Source organism: Carlito syrichta, unplaced genomic scaffold (assembly GCF_000164805.1).
Source record: "Carlito syrichta isolate Samal-C Ts95f unplaced genomic scaffold, Tarsius_syrichta-2.0.1 Scaffold311817, whole genome shotgun sequence".
NCBI classification, from domain to species: Eukaryota; Metazoa; Chordata; class Mammalia; order Primates; family Tarsiidae; genus Carlito; species Carlito syrichta.
The window spans coordinates 34,282-55,849 of NW_007255913.1; the positions used below are offsets into that span (position 1 = coordinate 34,282).

Consider the following 21,568-nt stretch of genomic DNA (forward strand, 5'->3'; position numbering starts at 1 on the left):
GACCACATGCAGAAGATTGAAACAGGACCCCTATCTATCCCCATGCACAAAGGTTAATTCCAAATGGATCAGAGACCTAAATGTAAAACCTCAAACCATAAGAACCTTAGAAAATGAAGGAAATACTCTCATGGAAATCGGAACTGGCATCCAATTCCTGAACAAAACACAAAACCCACAGCTCATAAGAGAGAAAATAGACAAGTGGGACCTTATTAAACTGACAAGCTTCTGCAAAGTCAAAGAAACCATCAAGAGAGCAGGGAGACAGCCCACAGACTGGGAAAAAATATTTGCCAACTCCAGGTCCGACAAAGGCTTAACATCCTGGATCTACAAGGAACTCAAACGTGCTGAAAAGAAAAAAACAAACAACCCCATTATAAAATGGGCAAAAGATATGAACAGACACTTCACAAAGGAAGACATCCGAGCAGCCAACAAACACATGAAGAAATGTTCAACCTCACTAATCATCAGGGAGATGCAAATCAAAACCACACTGAGATACCACCTAACTCCAGTCAGAATGGCAATTATCAACAACTCAAAAAATAACAGCTGCTGGAGAGGGTGTGGTGAAAAGGGAACACTTCTACACTGTTGGTGGGAGTGTAAACTAGTGCAACCTCTGTGGAAAGCAGTGTGGCGATTCCTAAAAGCTCTAAATACCAACCTCCCATATGACCCCGCAATCCCCCTACTGGGAATATATCCTGAAGAACACAAAATCACTCTATAAAAAAGATACCTGCACACGCATGTTTATCGCAGCGTTGTTCACAATAGCAAGAACCTGGAAACAGCCATGCTGCCCGTCAAAAGAGGACTGGATTAAAAAAATGTGGTACATATACACGATGGAATACTACGCGGCCATAAAAAAGAACAAAATCATGAATTTCGCAGCAACCTGGATGGAACTAGAGTCTATAATACTGAGTGACCTCTCACAGAAACAAAGATCCGAGTATCACATGTTCTCACGCATATAATGGACCTTAAACATCCAGTCCAATACTATACGAAAATGACTGACAGTACTGGGAAACTATGGTGGGGGGAGGGAGATGGGATTTACAGTAGCAAATATCTGTCTGGGAACAGGGAAACACCCCATATCAACAGGGTGCCTTAATGAAACGCAATTGTATACCTAACCCTTAACTGTACCCCACAACTTCATAATAAAAAATAAATAAATAAAAAATAAAAATAAAAAATAATAATAACAATAACATTAACAACTTTAAAAACATTATACTGTATCCATAATTCTTTTTTCTTCTTTTTTTGAGTCAAGGTCTAACTCTGTCACCCAAGCTGGAGTGTAGTGGCATGATCATGGCTCACTGCAGCCTCAACCTCCTGGGCTCAGGCAATCCTTCACTTCAGCCTCCCTAGTAGCTGAGACTATAGGCGAGCGCCACCACAGTTGGCTAATTATTTTATTTTTTTGTCAAGACATGGTCTCGCTATGTTACCCAAGCTGGTCAAGAATTCCTGGACTCGAGCAATTCATCTATCTCAGCCTCCCAAAGTGCTAAGATTACAGGTGTAAGTCACCACACCTGGCTGTATCTCATAATTCTAATATCCAATATTCATGCAGGTCTGCTTTTGCATCTGTTGTTTCTGAAAGTTCTCATTCATGGTACTTTTTTGTTTGTGCATTGTTGCTTTTTTGGTTGTGAATTGTTCATTTTTCTAATTCCTTAAAGCCTGGAATGAATGTCTTGTCTACCCAAGAGAATTATTCATATTTGCTTCATCCATGCATGTGTGGGCATTAACAGTCTGAGACAACTTTGAACAAAATTCTTGACTTGAGATTGTCCAACTTCCCAGTTAGTATCACTAGGAAACCAACCTGTTGTTATGAATGATCAAGACTTATATTCTCCACTGGCTACCCCACTCCCTTAGTGACAAGGTTCAAGACAGGCAACTCTCCTTGCAATTCTGCAGGCAGGATCCCAGGTGTATTTTGAGTTCACCATTACATTGCTGCTGTAGCTGTTCAGATCCTGCTCCATGATCCACTATCCATGTAGGGGGCTCCTGATTCAGTAACTGCCTATATGTATCTATTTACTTATTTATTTATTTTGAGACAGGGTCTCACTCTGAGGTCCAGTCTGGAGGACAGTGGCAAGATCATAGCTCATCGCAGCCTTGAATTACTGGGCTCAAGCAATCCTCCCACCTCAGCCTCCCAAAGCCCTGGAATTACAAGATACCATGCCAGACCAAAATCCTGGTTTAAATATTTCACTCAACTCTTGAAGTTTTGGGCATGAGTATCCTTATTTCCCTGCCACTTCATTAATAAGATGTTTCTCTATGTAAGTCACACTTTTTGTTGTTGTCTGAAAGAGAATTTGTCAAGGCATTTAATCTGCAAAATTGCTAGAAACAGAAGTTCCTTTTGTCATCTCCACCCCCCTTATTCTTTTACTTTTCTTCTTCATCACCCCATTCTGGAAAATACCCAGGTAAACTGAAATTGATTTGGAACACAGACAAAACACATCTATTGTCTCCAAAAATGCTCTACTTCCATCTTCAGGTCCCAAAGAAACATGATTTTATTAATAAGAAAAAAGACATATAAAATCAAAATTAATAAGTGAGATAAAGTATACATGCTATAATACCTTCCATTGTTGAAATAAACTCAATTCCATCCTTTGTATTTGTAGTTAATACATTGAAAAACTTCTTTAACTTTTCATTCATTGTAAAATTCTAGAGTATAAAATAAAACAAAATGATTACTTCTGTAGTTATTGTAACACATTAACTCATTGTGTAATTCATGTGATACCTTCATGGAGAGGCTCCACTTGTGGAAGTTTGCAGTCATAGGTTCTACCGCTAATGACAATAACAAGTCATTGGGAAAATTCTGAAACATTCTGCTCTGTAATGAACCTGAAATAATTTAATACAAAAGAAATAATTTAAATTTTTTTAAAAACCACTGAAGTTACCTGTCTGGAAAGAGAGGCCATTATGATGACATAATCAAGATGACTAAATAATAAGCAAAACACATCATTTCCACAGAAGTATTTCAATCAAGCACAAAATGTGTTTAACATAAATCCAAATATACTTCAGACCTGGTATTTTTCTTCTAAAAGTTGAGCATAAATAAATAAAATTCTTCTGATATAAGAATTATAGCGAGTTAGCTACAATAAGCAGAGACTCTTAACTCAAGTTCCCTAGACCGCTCTGAAAAACAAGTAAAATTTTCCACATGTGTATTCATTTGTTTTCTCAGAAAAAATCCAGAACTTTCTTTTTTTTTTTTTTTTTTTGAGTTGGAGTCTCACTCTGTCGCCCAGACTGGAGTGCAGTGGCCACTCCCGGCCACCGCAGCCTCAAACTGTTGGGCTCCAGCAATCCTTCCGCCTCAGCCTTCCAAGTAGCTGGAATTACAGGCATGCACTACCATGCCCGGCTGATTTTTTGATTTATTGTAGAGATGAGGTCTTGCTGCCCAGGCGGGTCTCGAACCCGCGAGCTCAGGCAATCCACTCACCTCAGCCTCCCAAAGGCACGGGATTACAGGCTGAGCCACCGAGCCCGGCTCAGAACTTTCAACATTATTTTCAAAGGTATCTGAGACTTAAATGATTAAAAATACCAACAATGTAAACCAGGCACAGTGCCTCACGCCTCTAATCCCAGCACTTTGGGAAACTGAGCCCTGTAGTTCAAGACCAACCTGGGCAACATAGTGAGACCTCATCTCTATAAAAAATACAAAACAGCTAAGTATGATGGTGCACGCCTGTAGTCCCAACTACTCAGGCAGCTGAAGTGGGTGGATCACTTGAGCCCAGGAGTGGCTGCAGTGGGCCAGAATTACATCACTGCCTCCAGTCTAGGCAACAGAGAAGTCCCCAACTCAGAAAAAAAAAAAAAAAAAATTACAAACAATGTAGAAAAGAGCATTAACCAAGACAAGAAATTTATATTCAGTAAACAGATCAAATAAGCAATATATCTTAGTGGTCAGCACTGAAGGCTCTGTAGTCAGATACATAGACCCAAATACCAGCAAATGGATAAAAGAATCACGGCAGCTGTTCCAAACCAGTCCCCTCATTCTTGCTAATGGGTTCCATGAGATCCCCAGAACTTTGAAACATCCTGGGTTTCAAGCATACACAACCAAAGAAGTCTTGACCTAATACATATACTTCCCACAGAATTTTTGCAGTGATTAAGTGAGGCAATGGAAGGAGCTTTCAAAAGTATAAAGCTTTCTGTAGGTTCTATGTATGACTACTACTAATTTTCTTCCAAAATCATTCCTTATGACAGGAATGGCTAGTAGTATTCAATTCTGAGAATTCAGAGATCAGGTAATCTATAAGAATCACTGCCTATTTACATAGAGTAGTATAATAAAGAATCTGTCTGGACTTGGTCCTGGGTTACTGACAGGGAGCTTCTAAAACCCCTGGAATTTCCTGAGTGTTAAGAGTACCTTTGTTATGCTAATAAAATGACTCAGGGTGGGCCTCCAATTATTTCAGGTTGGAGTCTGATCACTGGAAAGACTAGCCCCATGATTAGTAGGTTGAAATTTTGAGTCAGCCCAATCTCTAAGGATAGAATAGGGGCTGAAGACGGAATTCAGTCTTGTAGCCAATGATTCAACCAATCATGTTCGTAATGAAACTTCAATAAAAACTCTGACACTGAAGTTCATGGAGTTCAAAGTTGGTGAGCAATATATACTTTCCTGAGTTCTGTGAGTCATTTGTAGCAGTTGGTAAAATGTGTAGGTGGCCTGGGGATGTTGACTAGTGGTTGGCATCTGAGATAAGACAGTCTTTTTTTTTTTTTTTTTTTTTAATCTTGGTAAATTCATATTAATTCATTTTAGAAAGACAGAAAATTTTGACGTCACAAATATAACAACAGGTTTTTTTTAGATTTTAATTTTTGCTTTCCTTATATATACATTATTTGAAAGATGTGGGGTACAATTCAGGATTAGGTATACAAGTGGACATCATACAGGCAAAGTTTGGGCCTCCCTTTGGTCCCCACTTTGCCTGGTTTGAGATCTGGTACCCTCACGGATGATAAGACAGTCTTGCTGGGGACCATGCCCTTTAACTCGTGGGCCCACACTCATTCCAAGTGGTTAATGCTAGAACTAAATTGTAGGACACCCAGTTGAATCTGAGAGTGAATAGTTAAGGAGAAAATGTTGAGATAATAATAATAGCTAACATTTAAAAGAACTGTATTTAAAGTGCTTAGCACAGTGCCTAGAAAACATCATCTTATTTAATTTTCACAAAAAGCTCTAAGAATTTTGTAAATAAGGAAACTGAAGGTAAGGAAGGGGCACAGATTCCCCAAGGCCAAAGTGAGAAAGTTAGGACTCAAAACCAGGTTCAATTTCAGGATTCTGAATCACATTTTGGTCCTGATATTAGTAGAAACAATGAGTTATCAAACTTCACAAGACCTTAAGTCATCCTCATAAATAGGTACAAGGGTGGTCATTCACACCTCAGCCTGTGTAAATAATTTACAAATTAATGTTATAGGCATTTTTACTTTGATATTTACTACTTATTAATCCTGTCCGGTATACATTTTTAAAGACATTGAAAAGAATATTCTTACCTTGAGTGAAGTTCAGTGGCATTGCTACTTCAGTAGTATTTGTGAGTGTTAGTAAGTGCTCTCCACTAACCAGTACGGAAAGCTCTTCAAATCCAAGGCATGTGCCCCACACAGGAAAATAGTCTCCACCATCAAAACTCTTTCAGAATGACAGAAAGAGAAAACTAAGTTCACTAAAACTTTTCAAAACAAGAATAATGCATATCTTTTGTCACCAGACAGGCACTTAAGTTATATGTGGATTTCTGAAAAACTCTCCAGGATCCATAAATAGGCTAAAACTTAATATCACCTTAGACCAAGCTCACACACAGGCTGGAAAAGTTATTTAGTCTAGCAATTAAAAGTTTTAAAACAAGTATCTCAACTGCTTAAAACAGTTATTTAGGGAAATATTTAAAAGGAAGTTGGCAAAATACAAGAAACAGCAAGGTTAATTTAAAAATTGCCATCACTCATATGAACTTCAAAGCCAATTGGATGAATTTAGAGTCAATCATTGAAAGGACAGGCCAATAGCAGGAAATGCATTTTTCTTTACTCCCCTTTCTAAATCTTAATACAGTGATGAGAAAGTAGAAGCTATGCTTTTGGAGAAATGCACACTTTAAGTAAAATGAACTTTGCCGACTTTGTCTTTTCAGGAACAAACTTCCTGGTGCCAGGCATCAGAGGTATCTCATAGTAGCAATCAGGCTTGCCTAGAGTAAAGGGAATTTATAAGGCCTAAGACAGCATGCATTGGGCAAGGACTGCAAAAGTCATGAAACTTGTAATTACAAAAGTTATAACTGCTCAGAGGGGGAGCAGGTAGGGATTCAATCTTCCAGTAAATTGGGTACTATCTATGGTGACGTCAAGGATCCCCTGAAGCTACCCATTGGGAATGCATAGGAGATAAGGGGAGGTCCACCCTTCATTAGCTCTAAGGAATGTCATTTGGGAAGGTGCAGGAGAATTAGAATCCTTGTCATGCCCTTCTCTAGGGGCTATGATAATGTGGGTGGACACTAATGGGTCTCTGTGACACAGGATCTCCAAGACATCCACAGGTGGTCAATAAGGAAGTCATGGCAGTCACATGCAACATCTCCAAGGAAAAGATTTAAGCCAGGGCTTTGGGGGGCTACGATGCCACACTCACCTACAGTGTAGACCCACTCCCTGTCTGTGGGGGGGTGAACTTTTCTTAAATAAATCTTTTCTTCTCTCATCTCTGTGTGCTGCAATTCTTTGCATTTACTTGGATCTCTGGGTTCCCAGCGCCGCACCTCCGGCTTGCCAGCTCTGGTGGTGCTGCGCCTCCCTGCACCTCTCCACCCTCACCCTATCCGTACCCTAACAAACATACTCAGTGATCTATCCAGAAATAAAGAACAGAGTACTACATGTTCTCACTCATAAATGACTCTGAACTTTTTTTTTTTAAAGCAGGATTTATTAAGAGAACAGAAAAGTTCCCACAGTGGGAAGGGACCAGAGGTGGTTGCCTGACCCTGAACATTTACCATATACTGTAAGAAAGGGATTGGCAGAAGCAGAATACTACCAGGATGCAGGAGGAAACACAATGTCAATAAGGGTACCTGATCTCAAACCAGGCAAAGTGGGAACCAAGGGGAGGCCCAAACTTTATCTGTACGATGATCACTTGTATACCTAATCCTGAATTGTACCCCACATCTTTAAAATAAAATTAAGTTAAATAAATTAAATTTCAAAAATATTTTCAAAAATAAAAATCACTGTTACTGGTTGAGGGGAGAAATTAGTAAGATTTTGAGCTATGATGTAAAGGCAGTCACAATGTGAACATTACAAAGGAGAAGTCAGGGGGTCAGAGCTTGGTAAATGCACATGGAGTCTCACTGTCGAGAAAGGTCAACCAGGAGTGAATCAATTGGGAAGACCAGGTTTCAAGAGAGATGAGAACTAAAAACACAGGAACAATGCGCAGTACATAATAAAAAAAGAAGTGGATACAGATACCAGAATTACTAAGCCACATAAGAGCATGGTTCACATTAATGAGCATTAGGAGAGAGGGCCAGTTAGTTGTGCTCTTAGACTTCTCTGGAAGCACAGAACAGATGAAGTACACAGAAAATAGGTGGGAGCAGCCACTGGCTGTTCAAGAACAGGTGCCTCAAAGGTTAAAAGGGTGATAAGGCTAGGGTAATTGTGAAGGAAGTATTACCCTATGCTTAAAAAATGAACTATCCACACAGAAACTTACAAACATCCATCTGGAATAATAAGCGATAAATGATATTTACCTGTTTGGCCAAATTGTAAAATATTTCAGCCACTGCAGCGTAATCTGAGTGTATGAGGTCAACACTTCCTCCAGGAAAAAGGATTCTGAAACAACATCAAGCAAATCAAATAAGGTATATTTTGCCTCCTCCACCACACAGAGAAAATACACAATATTTTTATTTTAAATCAATTTTTCCTTATTATATAAGTAGTAAGATCACTAAAGAAATTTTAAAAACTAAAGCAAAAAAGAAAATATAAGAATATTTACAATCGTAGCCATTCAGAAACTCCTGCAATTAACAACACTTCAGTGCATATTCTTCCGTAAATTCTTCAGTAAGTCTACTTAACGAAATACAGTGAGGACAAATAAAAAGTAAACAATAAGGTCAAGATTACACAGAGGTAGAAATCAAATGGAGATAAAATTCCAGGCTTAAATTAAGGTAATCAGTGATGTCAAGTCAATTGCATATCCTGAGTAAGTTTTAGTTCACAAATAATAATTTTAACTATAAAAAATGGTCATAAAAATATTTTAGGCTAGAATTAAATATTTACAAGAATTTAATCCCTGATTGTTACCCTGAGATCACTTCAGAAATAAACATGGTACTAGAAATTGTTTTTAAAAAACCAAGTTACAATTTTAGAAAAAGTCTAGGAAAAGAGGCACTCACAAACTTATGAAATAAAATTTGATTTTATTTTACTCACAAAGGTGATATATTTTAAAAACTACTATGTTTTTATATCAACTTTCAAAATTAGCTTTAAGGCCAGGCGTGGTAGCTCAAGCCTGTAATCCCAGCACTTTGGAAGGTCAGGGCGAAAGGACTGCCTGAGCTCAGGGGTTTGACACCCGCCTGGGTAACTTGGTAAGACTTCATCTCTACAATGAATCAAAAAATAGTCAGGCATGGTAGCACATGCCTGTAATTCCAGCTACTGGAAAGTTGAGGCGGAAGGCTCACCTGAGCCCAGCAGGTTGAGGATGCAGTGGCTGTGAGTGTGCCACTGCACTCCCACGTGGGCGACAGAGTGAGACTCAAACTCAAAAACATAAAAATAAAAATAAATAAATAAAATTTTAAACTTTATAACAGGTCTTGAAACAACTAAAGATATTCAAAAGATGTTTAAAAAGTTGGATTAAACATATTAACATTTTGAAAATATTTAAATATTAATTCGAGATATGTGAACCATCACTTGTGAAACTGTTGTTCATTCAAGAAATATATCCTGCTTCTTCCATGAGTCAGACTCAGTCTTTGCCTGGAGAAACAGAGATGAGTGGTTTTTGCTTTTAGGAAGACCAGTCTAATAGAAAACATAAAGATCTGTGTGGTAGAACATCTGCCACAAAACCATGCAGAAAACCCTACAATTAAAAGTGGTTTAATGAAGTCTCATTAGCAGGTCTCTCTTTTCATTAACTCAGCATTTAAAAAGCTGCCTCTAACCAAATTTGGTATGTCTTACCCCAAAAGTCCTTTCATACAGTAAAATTTGACTGCCCTTCCTAAACCAAAAACTCCTTTAAGGCAGGGCCCTGTCTTTTCACCTCTGTATTACCACACAAAATAGTATGGGGTCAACCGCGCAACAGGGCTCAATAAAGGTGTTTCTGAACTTGCATTAGAATACTGCTCGTTTTCCAGTGACACTCAGAAGCAGTGAATAAGGGCCCTGGTTAATCCCACTTTGGAGTACATGTATTGGGACTATGCTAGGGAGAAAAGAAGAGGGGTAGCTACAAGAGAGAGAACCGGTGGAAATGCAGGAAACAAGGGAAGAAGACACAAAACGCACTCCCTTGTAAATTTAAGGACCATTGCTGGTTTCCAAGAAGACATAATGGGCATCTGGACAAGCTCGCTCCCAAAAGTATATATTCCTGCCTATACTGTAGGAATATTTCAGATTCCTTCCTAAGGGAATGCAGTTGAAGAGAGGGAGGAAAGGATAAAAGAGATCAAAAAGTATATTTTTGAGGCTCTACCATTATATTTATTCTAGCCTGAATTTCTTTGTCCATGCCAAAGTACCTTGCACATAGCACATACCAGGGACTGTAAATGTTTTACTAAACCGACTGATCTTACAGTAAATATTTGCTGAACCAAACTGAACTGAAGGTAAATTTTTGTGAACATAGCTTTTTAAAAAAGCACTAAATGAATATGGTTTTTAAAAGTAAAAAACAATAATAAATAAAGCTGCTTTTAAAGTTTCCCAGTAACCTCCCCACCACCACCACTACACTCCTAATCATAAACAACTACCATTAAAATTTGTTGCATTGATTTGGTAGAAATGTGCATAGCTTCTCAGCACTACCTTAAAAACAAAAGCAGTCCGGATACAGTGGCTCAAGCCTGTAATCCCAGCACTTTAGGAGGCCGAGGTGAAAGGACTGCCTGAGCCCAGGGGTTCAAGACCAGGTTGGGCAAATTGGCGAGACCTCATCTCTACCATAAATCAAAAAATTAGCCAGTGTGATAACACGCCTGTAGTTCCAGCTACGTGGAAGGCTGAGGCAAAAGGATCACCAGAGCCCAGCAGGTCGAGATTGGGGTGGCCATGAGCGTGCCACTGCATTCCAGCCTGGGCAACAGTGAGACGCCAATGCAAAAAATTTTAAAAATTTTAAAAATTTTAAAAATTTTAAAAACTTTTAAAAAGCAAATGGGAATATACTATATACACCACTATGTGCCTTGCCTTTTTCATGTAACAGTACCACACTGTTTGCAAGACAATAGTGATCCAAAGCAACACTTATAGATATCGCCTTTTTTAAAACCCCACATAGTATTTGATTAAATGTGCACAGTCTATTTTATTTAACCAATTACAAACTGGCAGACTACAGGGTGACTTCTAAAGTGGGGGTCTGTCAGACAATACTACAGTGAATGTGTTTGGGCCTAAGTCTTCAGGCGGGGGATGGGGAGGGAGAATGTATTCATAAAATAAAATTCCTCCTTAAGTTCCCAGGTCAAAGGGTATACGTATTTCTATTTTCAGTAGGTATTTCAAAACTGCCCCAAAAGACTATATAATTTACATTTCTACAAATAAAGTATGAGTACTTGCTTTGTCACACTCTTGCCATAAAGTATTAGCAAATTTTTTTTATCTTTGCCAATCTGATAATTAAAATAATTTTAATTGCTACAATGAGCTTTCCTTCCTTAAATTAAGAGTAACAAACAAATTTTCATGAATAAAAGTCTTTTTCTGTGAACTAACCCATCATATATTTTGTGGTGAGGACAGAAGATAGAAAAATTTTTTCCAAGTTCTACTCAAATTACCTCTGAAAGATAACCAATCAATATCTTCAGATTTAGGACTTATAAATCCCCTAGGTAAGCAGTATGCCATGCCATTCAAAGTGGCTTCAAAACATTTAAGACAAGCATTAAAAGAACAAAGATGGCCAGATGCAGTGGCTCACACCTGTAATCCCAGCACTTTGGGAGGCGAAGGTGAAAGGATTGCCTGAGCCCAGGGGTTCCAGACCAGCCTAGGAAAATTGGCGAGACCTTATCTCTGCAATGAATCAAAAAATGAACCAGGTATGGTGGCACACACCTGTGGTTCCAGCTACTTGAAAGGTTGAGACAAAAGGATCACCTGAGCCAGCAAGGTCAAGGCTGGCATGGCTGTGAGCATGCCACTGCACTGCACTCCTGCCTGGGTGACAGAGTGAGACTCCAACTCAAAAAAAAAAAAAAAGAACAAAGATTATGTCACACACAAAAAATTAGACGTGTCTACTATGTAACAATTATATATTTCCTAACCTGTCTCCTCTTTGAAGGGCTTTTTCATATCCCAACAAAATATTTCCTATAAAAGAACTAAGAAAACTAATATTATACCACTCTAAGACAGTTACATAGAAATGTATACTACTTATATGTATTTTCTTTTTCCAAAAGGAAACATATATATAGACACTCATGCACTTGATCAAATCAAAGCTGCCAACTTACCCATTAATGGATTTGAAAAGTATTTTATACTCTTCCTCTGAAAGATCAAGCCTGAAAACAATAAAAACAGTTATAAAATATCCACTTTTGAAACATAAGGAAAAAAAATAAACCTCTTAATGCAGTCACCATATTACTTTTCAAAAGTTAGATGATAAATAATTCTTAAATACTATACATTATTACTTCTCTACTTTCCTAGAGGCAGTTTTTCAAACTACATGAAAGCGACATCATTAGATCTTTGTTTTGCTAATCTGACAAGTAAACATGTTCTTCTGCAGCCTAATATATTTTAATATTGTAAAGTATGTGCTAGTTTGCAAAACATTAAAGACCATGAGATTTGGGTACCAGTAATTTCTGTTAGCTAAGAACTATAAAAGAAATATAAGGGCGAGGCTCGGTGGCTCAGCCTGTAATCCCAGCACTTTGGGAGGCTGAGGCAAGTAGATTGCCTGAGCCCAAGGGTTCGAGACCCATCTGAGCAACATGGCAAGACCTCGTCTCTACAATAAATAAAAAATTTGCCAGGTGTGGTAGCACACGCCTGTAGTTCCAGCTACTTGGAAGGCTTAGGTGGAAGGATCGCCAGAGCCCAGCAAGTTGAGGCTGCGGTGGCCATGAGCATGCCACTGCACTCCAGTCTGGGCAACAAGAGTGAAACTCCATCTCAAAAACAAAAAAAAACAAAAAAAAAGAAACAAACAAAAAAAGAGATATTAAGGGTATTTTGTAGTTTTATGTAAAGACTTAATTAAGAACTTCATTATTGGTCTAGCATGTTGGTTCACGCTTGGTTTACTCTGGGAAGCCCAAGCAGGAGAATTTCTTGAGCCCAGGAATTTAAGACCTGCCTGGGCAACATGGGGAGTCTTCATCTCTATAAATCATTCAAAAATTAGCCAGGTATAATAGCATGCACCTGTAGTCCCAGCTACTCAGGAGGCTGAGTTGGAAGGATCACCTGAGTCCTGGAGGTCAAGGCTGTGGTGAACCATGATTCTGCCACTGTACTCCAGCCTGGGTGACAGACTGAGACCCTGACTCAAAAAATCAATCAATCAATCAATAAAGAACTTTATTATCATCTCTATCTTAATAACAGGCAGCTTTGGCAGGTAAAAAACAATACAAATAAATGCCAAGTCTCTGCTTCATCCCATCCCCATAGACCAGTTGCAGCGGTCTAGGGACTACTGTGTATTCAAAAGTCAGAATAGTTCAGATCGAGTGTGAACTGACAGACTATAGAAAAATCACTATACACTGGCCTAATTGCACAGGTAATTATTCTGAAGCACCCTTGATCGAACACCCCTTAGAAGCCTCCTAACAAGTGCTATGTTATTGATTATTTTATTCTCTTTCACCAGAGAAAACTGGTGGGATTAATCTGTGACAATTGGGGACGACCTTTAATTAAGTCACAGGAAGACGTCTGCCTTTCCAAAATTCAACAAAATGCAAGAACAAAGAAAATGAACATCATGTTTGTGAAATCCTTGCAAGAACTCTCCTACACTTAGCAGTCTTCTGTTTCTATAAGAGGACAGCATGGCATGCCCTCAACCTGCCCCAGAAGAAGTAGACTTATGATCCAACTACAGCCCATATCTGCCTGGCAGTTTTAGAGGGAATTAGAACACTTCATGCATTTAAGCAGACACCCGTGATGCCCAGAACACAGGGTGTGCTTTGTCAGCACACCCCTCTGGGCTCTCCTCTAAATCTAAATAAGCTCTGCAAGTCCAAGTCTATCATTCAGAAGTTCTTAGTAAATCTCCTTCTGGCAAAGAGCCACAAAGCAGTGAGAGACACTGGAATGGTGCTGTCCACTGTCTTAAAGAGAGAACAAATGGACAGGTAGCCCTGCCTTAAGAAGGGACAGGGAGGCGAAATGTTGAGTCCACACGTTTCCGGTATCCTGCCAGTCCAATCTGCCCAGATTGTGCCAACAAAAAAGGAACTGCTAGATGCATGCCTGTGGTCCCAGCTACTTGGGGGCTAAGGCAAGAGCATCACTTGAGGCCAGAATTCTTCAAACCAGGAGGGGCCACTACCACCATCAGGAGCCCGAATGGATTAGGATCATTCAGCTATACTCTGTGCAGGCAGGCTAGTTTCACTCATTTCATTAATTCTACTAAATGGTTCCCACCTTGTCCATGACTGAATTTTTGAGCCCCACTTATCACTATATCAAGGGCCCATTTGTTAGGTGGGAAGAGGGGGTGGTCCTAGTGCCTCAGGATCCTGGCAGAGAAAACAGGTTTTTCTGAACACAGATGTTATCTGCATGTTGTCAGATATTTCTTGAAACAAAAGTCCCTCTCAAACAGGGTATGAAAATAGTTCACTCTCTCCTTAACTGAAAGAAAAGGCTTAAGCCTAGGAATGAATGCAAATGACACTCAGCTTTAGTAGTATGAAAAGGCACAGTAGGCACAGTTGTCAAGAGAGTGCTTGCCCCATTTAAAATCAGATCCAGATAACTGTCTTCAAAAGAAGTCACAAATTTAGACTTTTATGAAGTGTTCCGATTTGTAAATGTTTTAAAATGCTACGTGAACAAAATCCTTTTTTTTTTTTTTTTGAGACAGTATGCTCTCTCTCTGTTGCCCAGGTTGGAGTGCAGTGGTGTGATAATAGCTCACTGCAGCCTCAAACTCCTGGACTCAAGCAATCCTCCCGCTCCAGTATCTCCAGTAGCTGGGACTAGAGGTACACACCACCACACCCAGCTAGTTTTTGTTTGTTTGTTTGTTTTGTTTTTATATTTTGCACACCTGGCCCAAAACACATTTTGAAACCAAAACCAGTCCATGGGCTGCTGTGCGCTACCTCTCAGGAGGTGGGACACTCTGGTTTTCCACTAGTCCCACAGTGGTAACTTACAATAATCTAAGAGCACCAAGCACCTGAGGGAAAAAGAAGCAGAGAAACGGTAGAAGCAGATCAAAGACAAACGACTTAATGTATTTCAGAATTTTGCCTAGATCTCCCATCTCTTCCTTTTCCTTTCTAAACTGCAGAAGTTGACCTCCAGTATCCAAAAATTCGAAAATGAACCTAACATCATTGTATTGATCATTTTAGTCTCATTCTACATCAGGTAGAGGTAGACTTGCAGGCAAGTCTGAGAATTTAGCCCTCATGTGTTACATTGTTTCTATAAGATCATATGATTTCAATTCCAAACAACAGACCTTAAAAATGAACTTTGGGACATGCCTGTAATCCCAGCACTTTGGGAAGCCGAAGCAAGAGGACTCCTTGAGCCGAGGAGTTCGAGACCAGCCTGGGCAATATAGGAAGACCTTATCTTTACAAAAAAAAAAAAAAATCAAAAAATTAGCTAAGCATTATGGTGCACGCATGTAGCTCCAGCTACTTGGGAGGCTGAGGCAGAAGGATCACCTGAGCCCAGGAGGTCGAGGATGCACTGAGCCATGATTGTGCCACTGCACTCCAGCCTGGGCAATAGAGTGAGACTCCAACTAAAAAACAAACAAACAAAAAAAACCTGAAACCACAAGCTGAATTAACCCTTATGCTGACAGTCATGTTCTCAGTGTCTCTGTCATAAATACAGCATCTCGAGTAGCTGGTAACTACAGGTACACACCATCACACCCAGTTAATTATTTCTATTCTTTGCATGCCCAGCCCAAAACATACTTTTAAACCAAAAGCAGGCCATGGGCTGCTGTGTGCTACCTCTCAGGAGGTAGGACACTCTGGTTTCCACCAGTCTCACAGTGGAAGCTTACAATAACCTAAGAGTACCAAGCATAGGAGAAAAAAGGTAGCAGAAAGAAGGCAGAAGCAGACCAAAGACAAACTGCTTAATGCAAGTCATTTGGTTTCAAAACTTCCAGTTTCAAAACATCTGTCATTCTTATCTACTTCTTCCCTGTGCCCTTTTATTAGTCACCATATCTTGCACCTCACTTGGTAGCCCAGGCAGGAGTGCAGTGGTATGATCACAGCACACTATGCCCAGCTGATATTTTACCTTTTGTAGAGACAAGGTCTCACTATGTTGCCAAGACTGGTCTTGGAATCCTGGGCTCAAGCAACCCTCTCGCTGCATCCTCTCAAAGTGCTGAGATTACAGGTGTGAGTCACCATCCTGGCTATCTTGCTGATTTTTTAAGCACACTTTCCTTTCAAACCCACACCACTGCTCTAAGCCTAGCCCTCATCACTTCACACCTAGCCTACTACAACCATCTCTAAACTGGTCTACCTAGCTGTTATCTGTCCTGTCTCCTATCCATGTCATCAGCGCTAACATACTAAAAGAATAGCTTGCATTAAGCAACTTCCAGATGAAAATTTTGAAACACTATTCTGAAGACTCCCAGGAACCTCTTCCTCAGCTCTAAAACTCCAGTATTATCTGGGTTCCAAATAAGATTTCATTTTTTTTTCTTTTTTGAGTTTTCCTAGAAGCTGCTTTATGAAAGTTGACACTCCTATGTAAGATTTCATTTTTAAATTTATATCTGCTACTAAAACATGAAAGACATCAAAAGCAAATGCTCATTTTGGAACACAGACAATTAAATGTAAAAGATCAAAAAAGAAGACAATTCTTAGGAATCTAAACATAAGATGATTTGGGGTACAATTTTCTGAGTTGTAGTATTTATTTATTATTAATTAATACTATATTTGAACTGTTAATATTATAATACTATATTTATTATTAATACTATATTTGAACAGTACTTTTCTTTGTAATAATTTTTAATGAGCAATTCTTTACAAAAACAAGTTGCACAGAAAAAATAATTGTTTTGTGTGTAAAGTCACTCAAAATGGATTAGATAAGGTTGCTGAGAGATTCTAAAATATACTAATTTTAGTTGACAACATATTATACTTATTAGAATTTGTTTGTTAGCTCTTTCCAAATGAAAATATGAGAATCCAACTCATTCCAAATAAAAACATGAGATGCAGGCCAAGCACAGGGGCTCATGCCAGTAATCTCAGCACTCCGGAGGCCGAGGTGGGAGGATCACCTGAGGCCGGGAGATCAGGACCAGCCTGGGCAACACAGCAAGACCTTGTCTCTACAAAAAAAAAAAAAAAAATGAGCTGGGTGTAGTGGTATGCAACTGTAGTGCCAGTTACTCAGGCAGCTAAGGTGGAAGGATCGCCTGAGCCTAGGAAGTCAAGTTTGTGGTGAGCTGTGATTGTGCCACTGCATTCCACCCTGGGTGACAGAGTGACTCACCAAAAAAAGGATGAGTCATTTTATTCTTACTAGGACATTTTACCACAAAAATAATGTAGTTTTTTTAAAACTGCAATCTCTATAATTTATACAGAAGCAACACTACTGCATTAGTCATTTGCAAACTTTTACAGTATAAAAGTATTTTTAAAGTCATCTTCTAAAAATCTCCTTCATTCCCTAAGGGTTCCCTTATCCTAACATTATGGAATAAAGCTAGTTAAATTGTAGATTCTTTTACTCCATTACCTTCATGGTGTCTGTGAGGCTACCTTTTCTGGGGCAAAGGAAACTATAATTTCATTATCAATGCTAAAGTATATGACATACAGTACCTCTAATGATGTGACATATACACATCACTACATATACACACAGTTTCATACGTTAAACAATTCAATGAGACCCTCTAGGCATTAAGTTTGCGGCAAAAGTCAAGTGCAATGTCACAACATTAAATGATATAATCATAGGAGAGAAAGCATTAATGTTAGAGATAAAATGTAGCAACTTTTTTTATACAATATAAGAAACTTTGACCCATACCTTACTGGCACAACTCTTGCACCTGCAGACTCCAGATACTTTACATAGGATGCAGCAATATAATATTTTCCAAGATTTTGCATGACCTCATGATGCCATTTTTGCATTAATATTCCTAAATATAAAAAAAAATTTTTTTTAGTTCAAGCAAATTCCTTTTTTTTCTTGCCTTGAAACTAAAACACGTCACAGTAGAAATACTCTAAAATATTTTTTCAATTCACAAAATAAAAAGCTTCTTCTACAAGTCCATCCATAGACTTTGGGAATGGATGGAAGAGGCTGATCTGAGTTTCAAGTATCCTCTTCTCTCTCACATCAGGGAGGCCAAATAGGCCCAAAAGCAGGTTTACAATAGCACTGCCATCCTTCATGCAACCTTAGTCCTAGAATCCATCTCAAGAGTACAGATCCTTAAATCTACAAGGCTACCCACTTCCCACATACACACTTGGATTCCTTGACAACAAAGCAAAAGGGTGAAAACATCTTCCATCCACAACTCTCCAGCATCACCAACAAGCAACACCACTTTAATCCAAACAACCAATATCTTGCCTCTCCCCACCAAACTACTATGATAGTCTCTTTTTTTTTTTGAGTTGGAGTCTAACTCTGTCACCCAGGCTGACGTGTAGTGGCACACTCACGGCCACCCCCAGCATCAACCTGATGGGTTCTGGCAATCCTTCTGCCACAACCTTCCAAGTAACAGGAACTACAGGTGTTTGCTATCACACCCAGCTAATTTTTTTATTTATTGTAGAGATGAGGTCTCACCAAGTTGCCTGGGCTGGTCTCAAACCCGCAGGCTCAGGCAATCCACTCGCCTCGGCCTCCCAAAGTGCTCAGATTACCGTATGATAGCCTCTTAAAAGGTATCCCTATATCTTTTCTTAAGAAACCCCCCAGATCCAACCAGTTGCCACATGGAAGCAAATCTCATCATATCATCATTCCTTCATTTATTCCATGTATATTGTTGAATCACACTATATACCAAGCAATAAACTAGGTCCTTTCATTTTGGGAGGCTGAGGCAGAGGATTGCTTGATGCCGGAGTTCAAGACCAGTCTGGAGAATATAGTGAGACCTCATCTCTATAAAAAGATCAAACAATTAAGCCAGGTGTGGTGGAGCATGCTTATAGTCTCAGCTACTTGGGAGGCTAGGATGGACAGACCACCTGAGTCCAGTAGCTCAAGGCTGTGGTGAGCCATGATTGTGCCTCTGCACTTCAGCCTAAGCCATGCTGTGAGTCCTCAAGTCAAAGCAAAAGTTAAAAAATAGGCCAGCACAGTGGCTCACGCCTATAATCCCGGTGCTCAAATCTAGGAGTTCAAGACCAGCCTAAGCAACATAGCAAGACCTCATCTCTACAAAAACCAAAAAAACTAGCCAGGCATGGTGGCATGCACCAGCTACTCAAGAAGCTGAGATGAGAAGATCACCTGAGCCTAGGAAGCTGAAGCTGTGGTGAGCTCTGATCATGCCACTACAATCAGCCTGGGCAACAGAGACCCAGACTCAAAATATAAAAATAATAATAAACTAGATGCTAGAGACACATGACTGAACCAAACAAAAAATTCCTGCCCTGCAGGCATTCATTCTAGTGTGTAGGAAGGAGGGGAGAGAAGACAAACAATAAACAAGATAAAAAGGTGCCATAGAGTGTGATGGCTGGTGATATGTGCTAAGGAGATCAAGCAAAGGAAGAAGGTGGATGGGGGGGGTGTGAGTTCCCACCTATAGAAGAGAAGGGAGTCTCAGTCACTTAAGCAGGGTGGTGGGGCAAATCCTCCCAGAGAATGTAGAACATAACACTTGGGCCAGGACTTCAGAGAGGTGAAGAAGTTAAATCATTCAGATATCTAGGGAAAGAGTGATCCAGGGCGAGGGAACAGCAAGTGCTATGGCCATGAATCATGTGTGTGCCTGTCACACAGCAAGAAGTTCATGTGACTAGAGCCATGTGAAGGAAGAGAGAAAGCAAGAGAAAATGAGGTCAGAGAGATACAGCTTGGCAAAGGTCACCATCTTGCTTAAGGACTTCAGTGGGTCCTTAACTTTAATAAACTCTGAAAGACCCTGTGTGCTCTGTCCCACCCACCTCCCTGGACTCCCTATACCACAGAAACCCAAACCCTGGCATAGTACTGATATCCAGTACAGATTAAAACATGTCTGACCAGTGAGTCCTTGTGCCTATTATCATTCAACACTTCACCATTTGGAAGACTTTCAGTGTCTCTGTAAGCCTTCTGACAGGAAGAGCTGTCGTCTGTATTAATCACTTCTGTATTCCCAGTTTCTTACAATAACTGGCATTTATCAGGTGCTCGGTTAACATATGTTGAACGCCAAAATTTGTTCAGTAAAATTTTTTTCTTCTCGCTGGCAAGATCATCTTCACTAAGGAAAATTAAATCTGGTTAGAGAAAGAAGAAATAGGGACTGCCATAGGAAATAGAGCGGTGCAGGGAAGAGAGGGGTGAGGTGCCACAAAGGAGGGCATGAGGCTTCATGGGAGTACAAGGTACCAAAAACAGAGTATATTAGAGTAAGTTCCATCAGTATCTCCCTCAACCCCACACCCATACATACTTTTCCCATCCTGGGAAAAGAACTCAGGCTGTACTCCCCATCCTCCAAAATGTGACCAAAATTCTACCAATACTCTAAGGCGATCGCACAAATTCTGTGTCTTTCTTGTCTTTGAATCCTTTACACTTCCTAGAGCAATGCCTTGTGCATAGTAGCTGTTAACTATTTTGTCTTAATTGATCAGAAGTGACTAAAAGCATAATAAAGCATAATAATAAACTAGATGCTGAGTCCAGGCTGTGATGTGACCAAAATGACCAAAAGCATACTTCCTTTTTCTATATTTGACCTAAGGCTACCCTTGATTCCAGGAAAGGGGAAAGAATCTCTTCTCTTCTTTTTGTTCTCCTCTCTAAACCCACAATATGCAACTCACTACATATAGTTATATTTTAAGCTAATCCTCCTTGGAGAATCGTACCACCATGTTAAACAGATAAAAAGATCAATTCAAAAGTCCCAAATATTGCTAAGCAACCCATTTGAAAATAGGGCACTACCATATATGTGAAAAAACACTCATTTATTTTGCTTAGTTACAGAATCAGTGCTCATCTTCATAGAAGAAAATATATAATGTGAATGATATAAACCTACAGATAAAATAAAAAAACGAGTCATAATAGTCCACACATAAATTTCTTTTTGCAAAATTCAACCCCAGGATAATTTCTCCTGGGTAGCTTTCCCTGGCCCTGTCTCAAACGTCTGTTCTGGTATCGCAATCTGATTTAACTCTCTTCTTAAAACACAAACATGTTGGAAACGAAAATTCACAGGCTTCACTTTAACACCAAATAGAACAGGCCTCTGATATTGAAAAGATGACCAAGTCCAAGCCATACCTTAATGTCTCGATTTCGTCTTAGAATGTACCTTGAAATACAACCTCGACCAGCGAAATTAAGGCACAAAATGTGCAGGTGCAAATTAGCCAAAACCCCTAGCTATGTGCAAAAGAAAATTTTTCTTTTTAGTGGACAAACCCCTAGCTATGTACAAAAAAGAGCCATAGGCGTCCGAGGAAATCAGCGAGGCCACCTGCTGATTTCAGTGCGCCCCACACGGTGTCTGGCCCGGGGTCCTATCGCGGTGTAAACGAAGGCGACACGTCGTAACCCTGAGCTTGGGAGTCTTCCAGGGCGGGGCGTGCGACGAGAGCCCAGCAGCGGGCGGCGCCCGGCGCGGACACCCGGCCCCATCCCCCGCAGCCCCAACGCGGCCTTCTTACCAACG

General features: G+C 39.7%; 1 protein-coding gene across 1 annotated transcript in view; it reads right to left on the bottom strand.

Moving 5' to 3' along the window:
* The window catches only part of GGH (gamma-glutamyl hydrolase), a 35,165-nt gene extending 13,631 nt beyond the window's left edge, over nt 1-21,534 (bottom strand). The window contains exons 1-7 of the mRNA XM_021718091.1: nt 21,399-21,534; nt 17,725-17,839; nt 11,931-11,981; nt 7,938-8,022; nt 5,662-5,800; nt 2,828-2,934; nt 2,658-2,748 (exon numbers count right to left, since the gene is read on the bottom strand). Of these exons, the coding sequence (XP_021573766.1) occupies nt 2,658-2,748; nt 2,828-2,934; nt 5,662-5,800; nt 7,938-8,022; nt 11,931-11,981; nt 17,725-17,839; nt 21,399-21,534 (724 nt within the window). The remainder of the gene's footprint in view (nt 1-2,657; nt 2,749-2,827; nt 2,935-5,661; nt 5,801-7,937; nt 8,023-11,930; nt 11,982-17,724; nt 17,840-21,398) is intronic.
* Nucleotides 21,535-21,568: the final 34 nt, after the last annotated feature.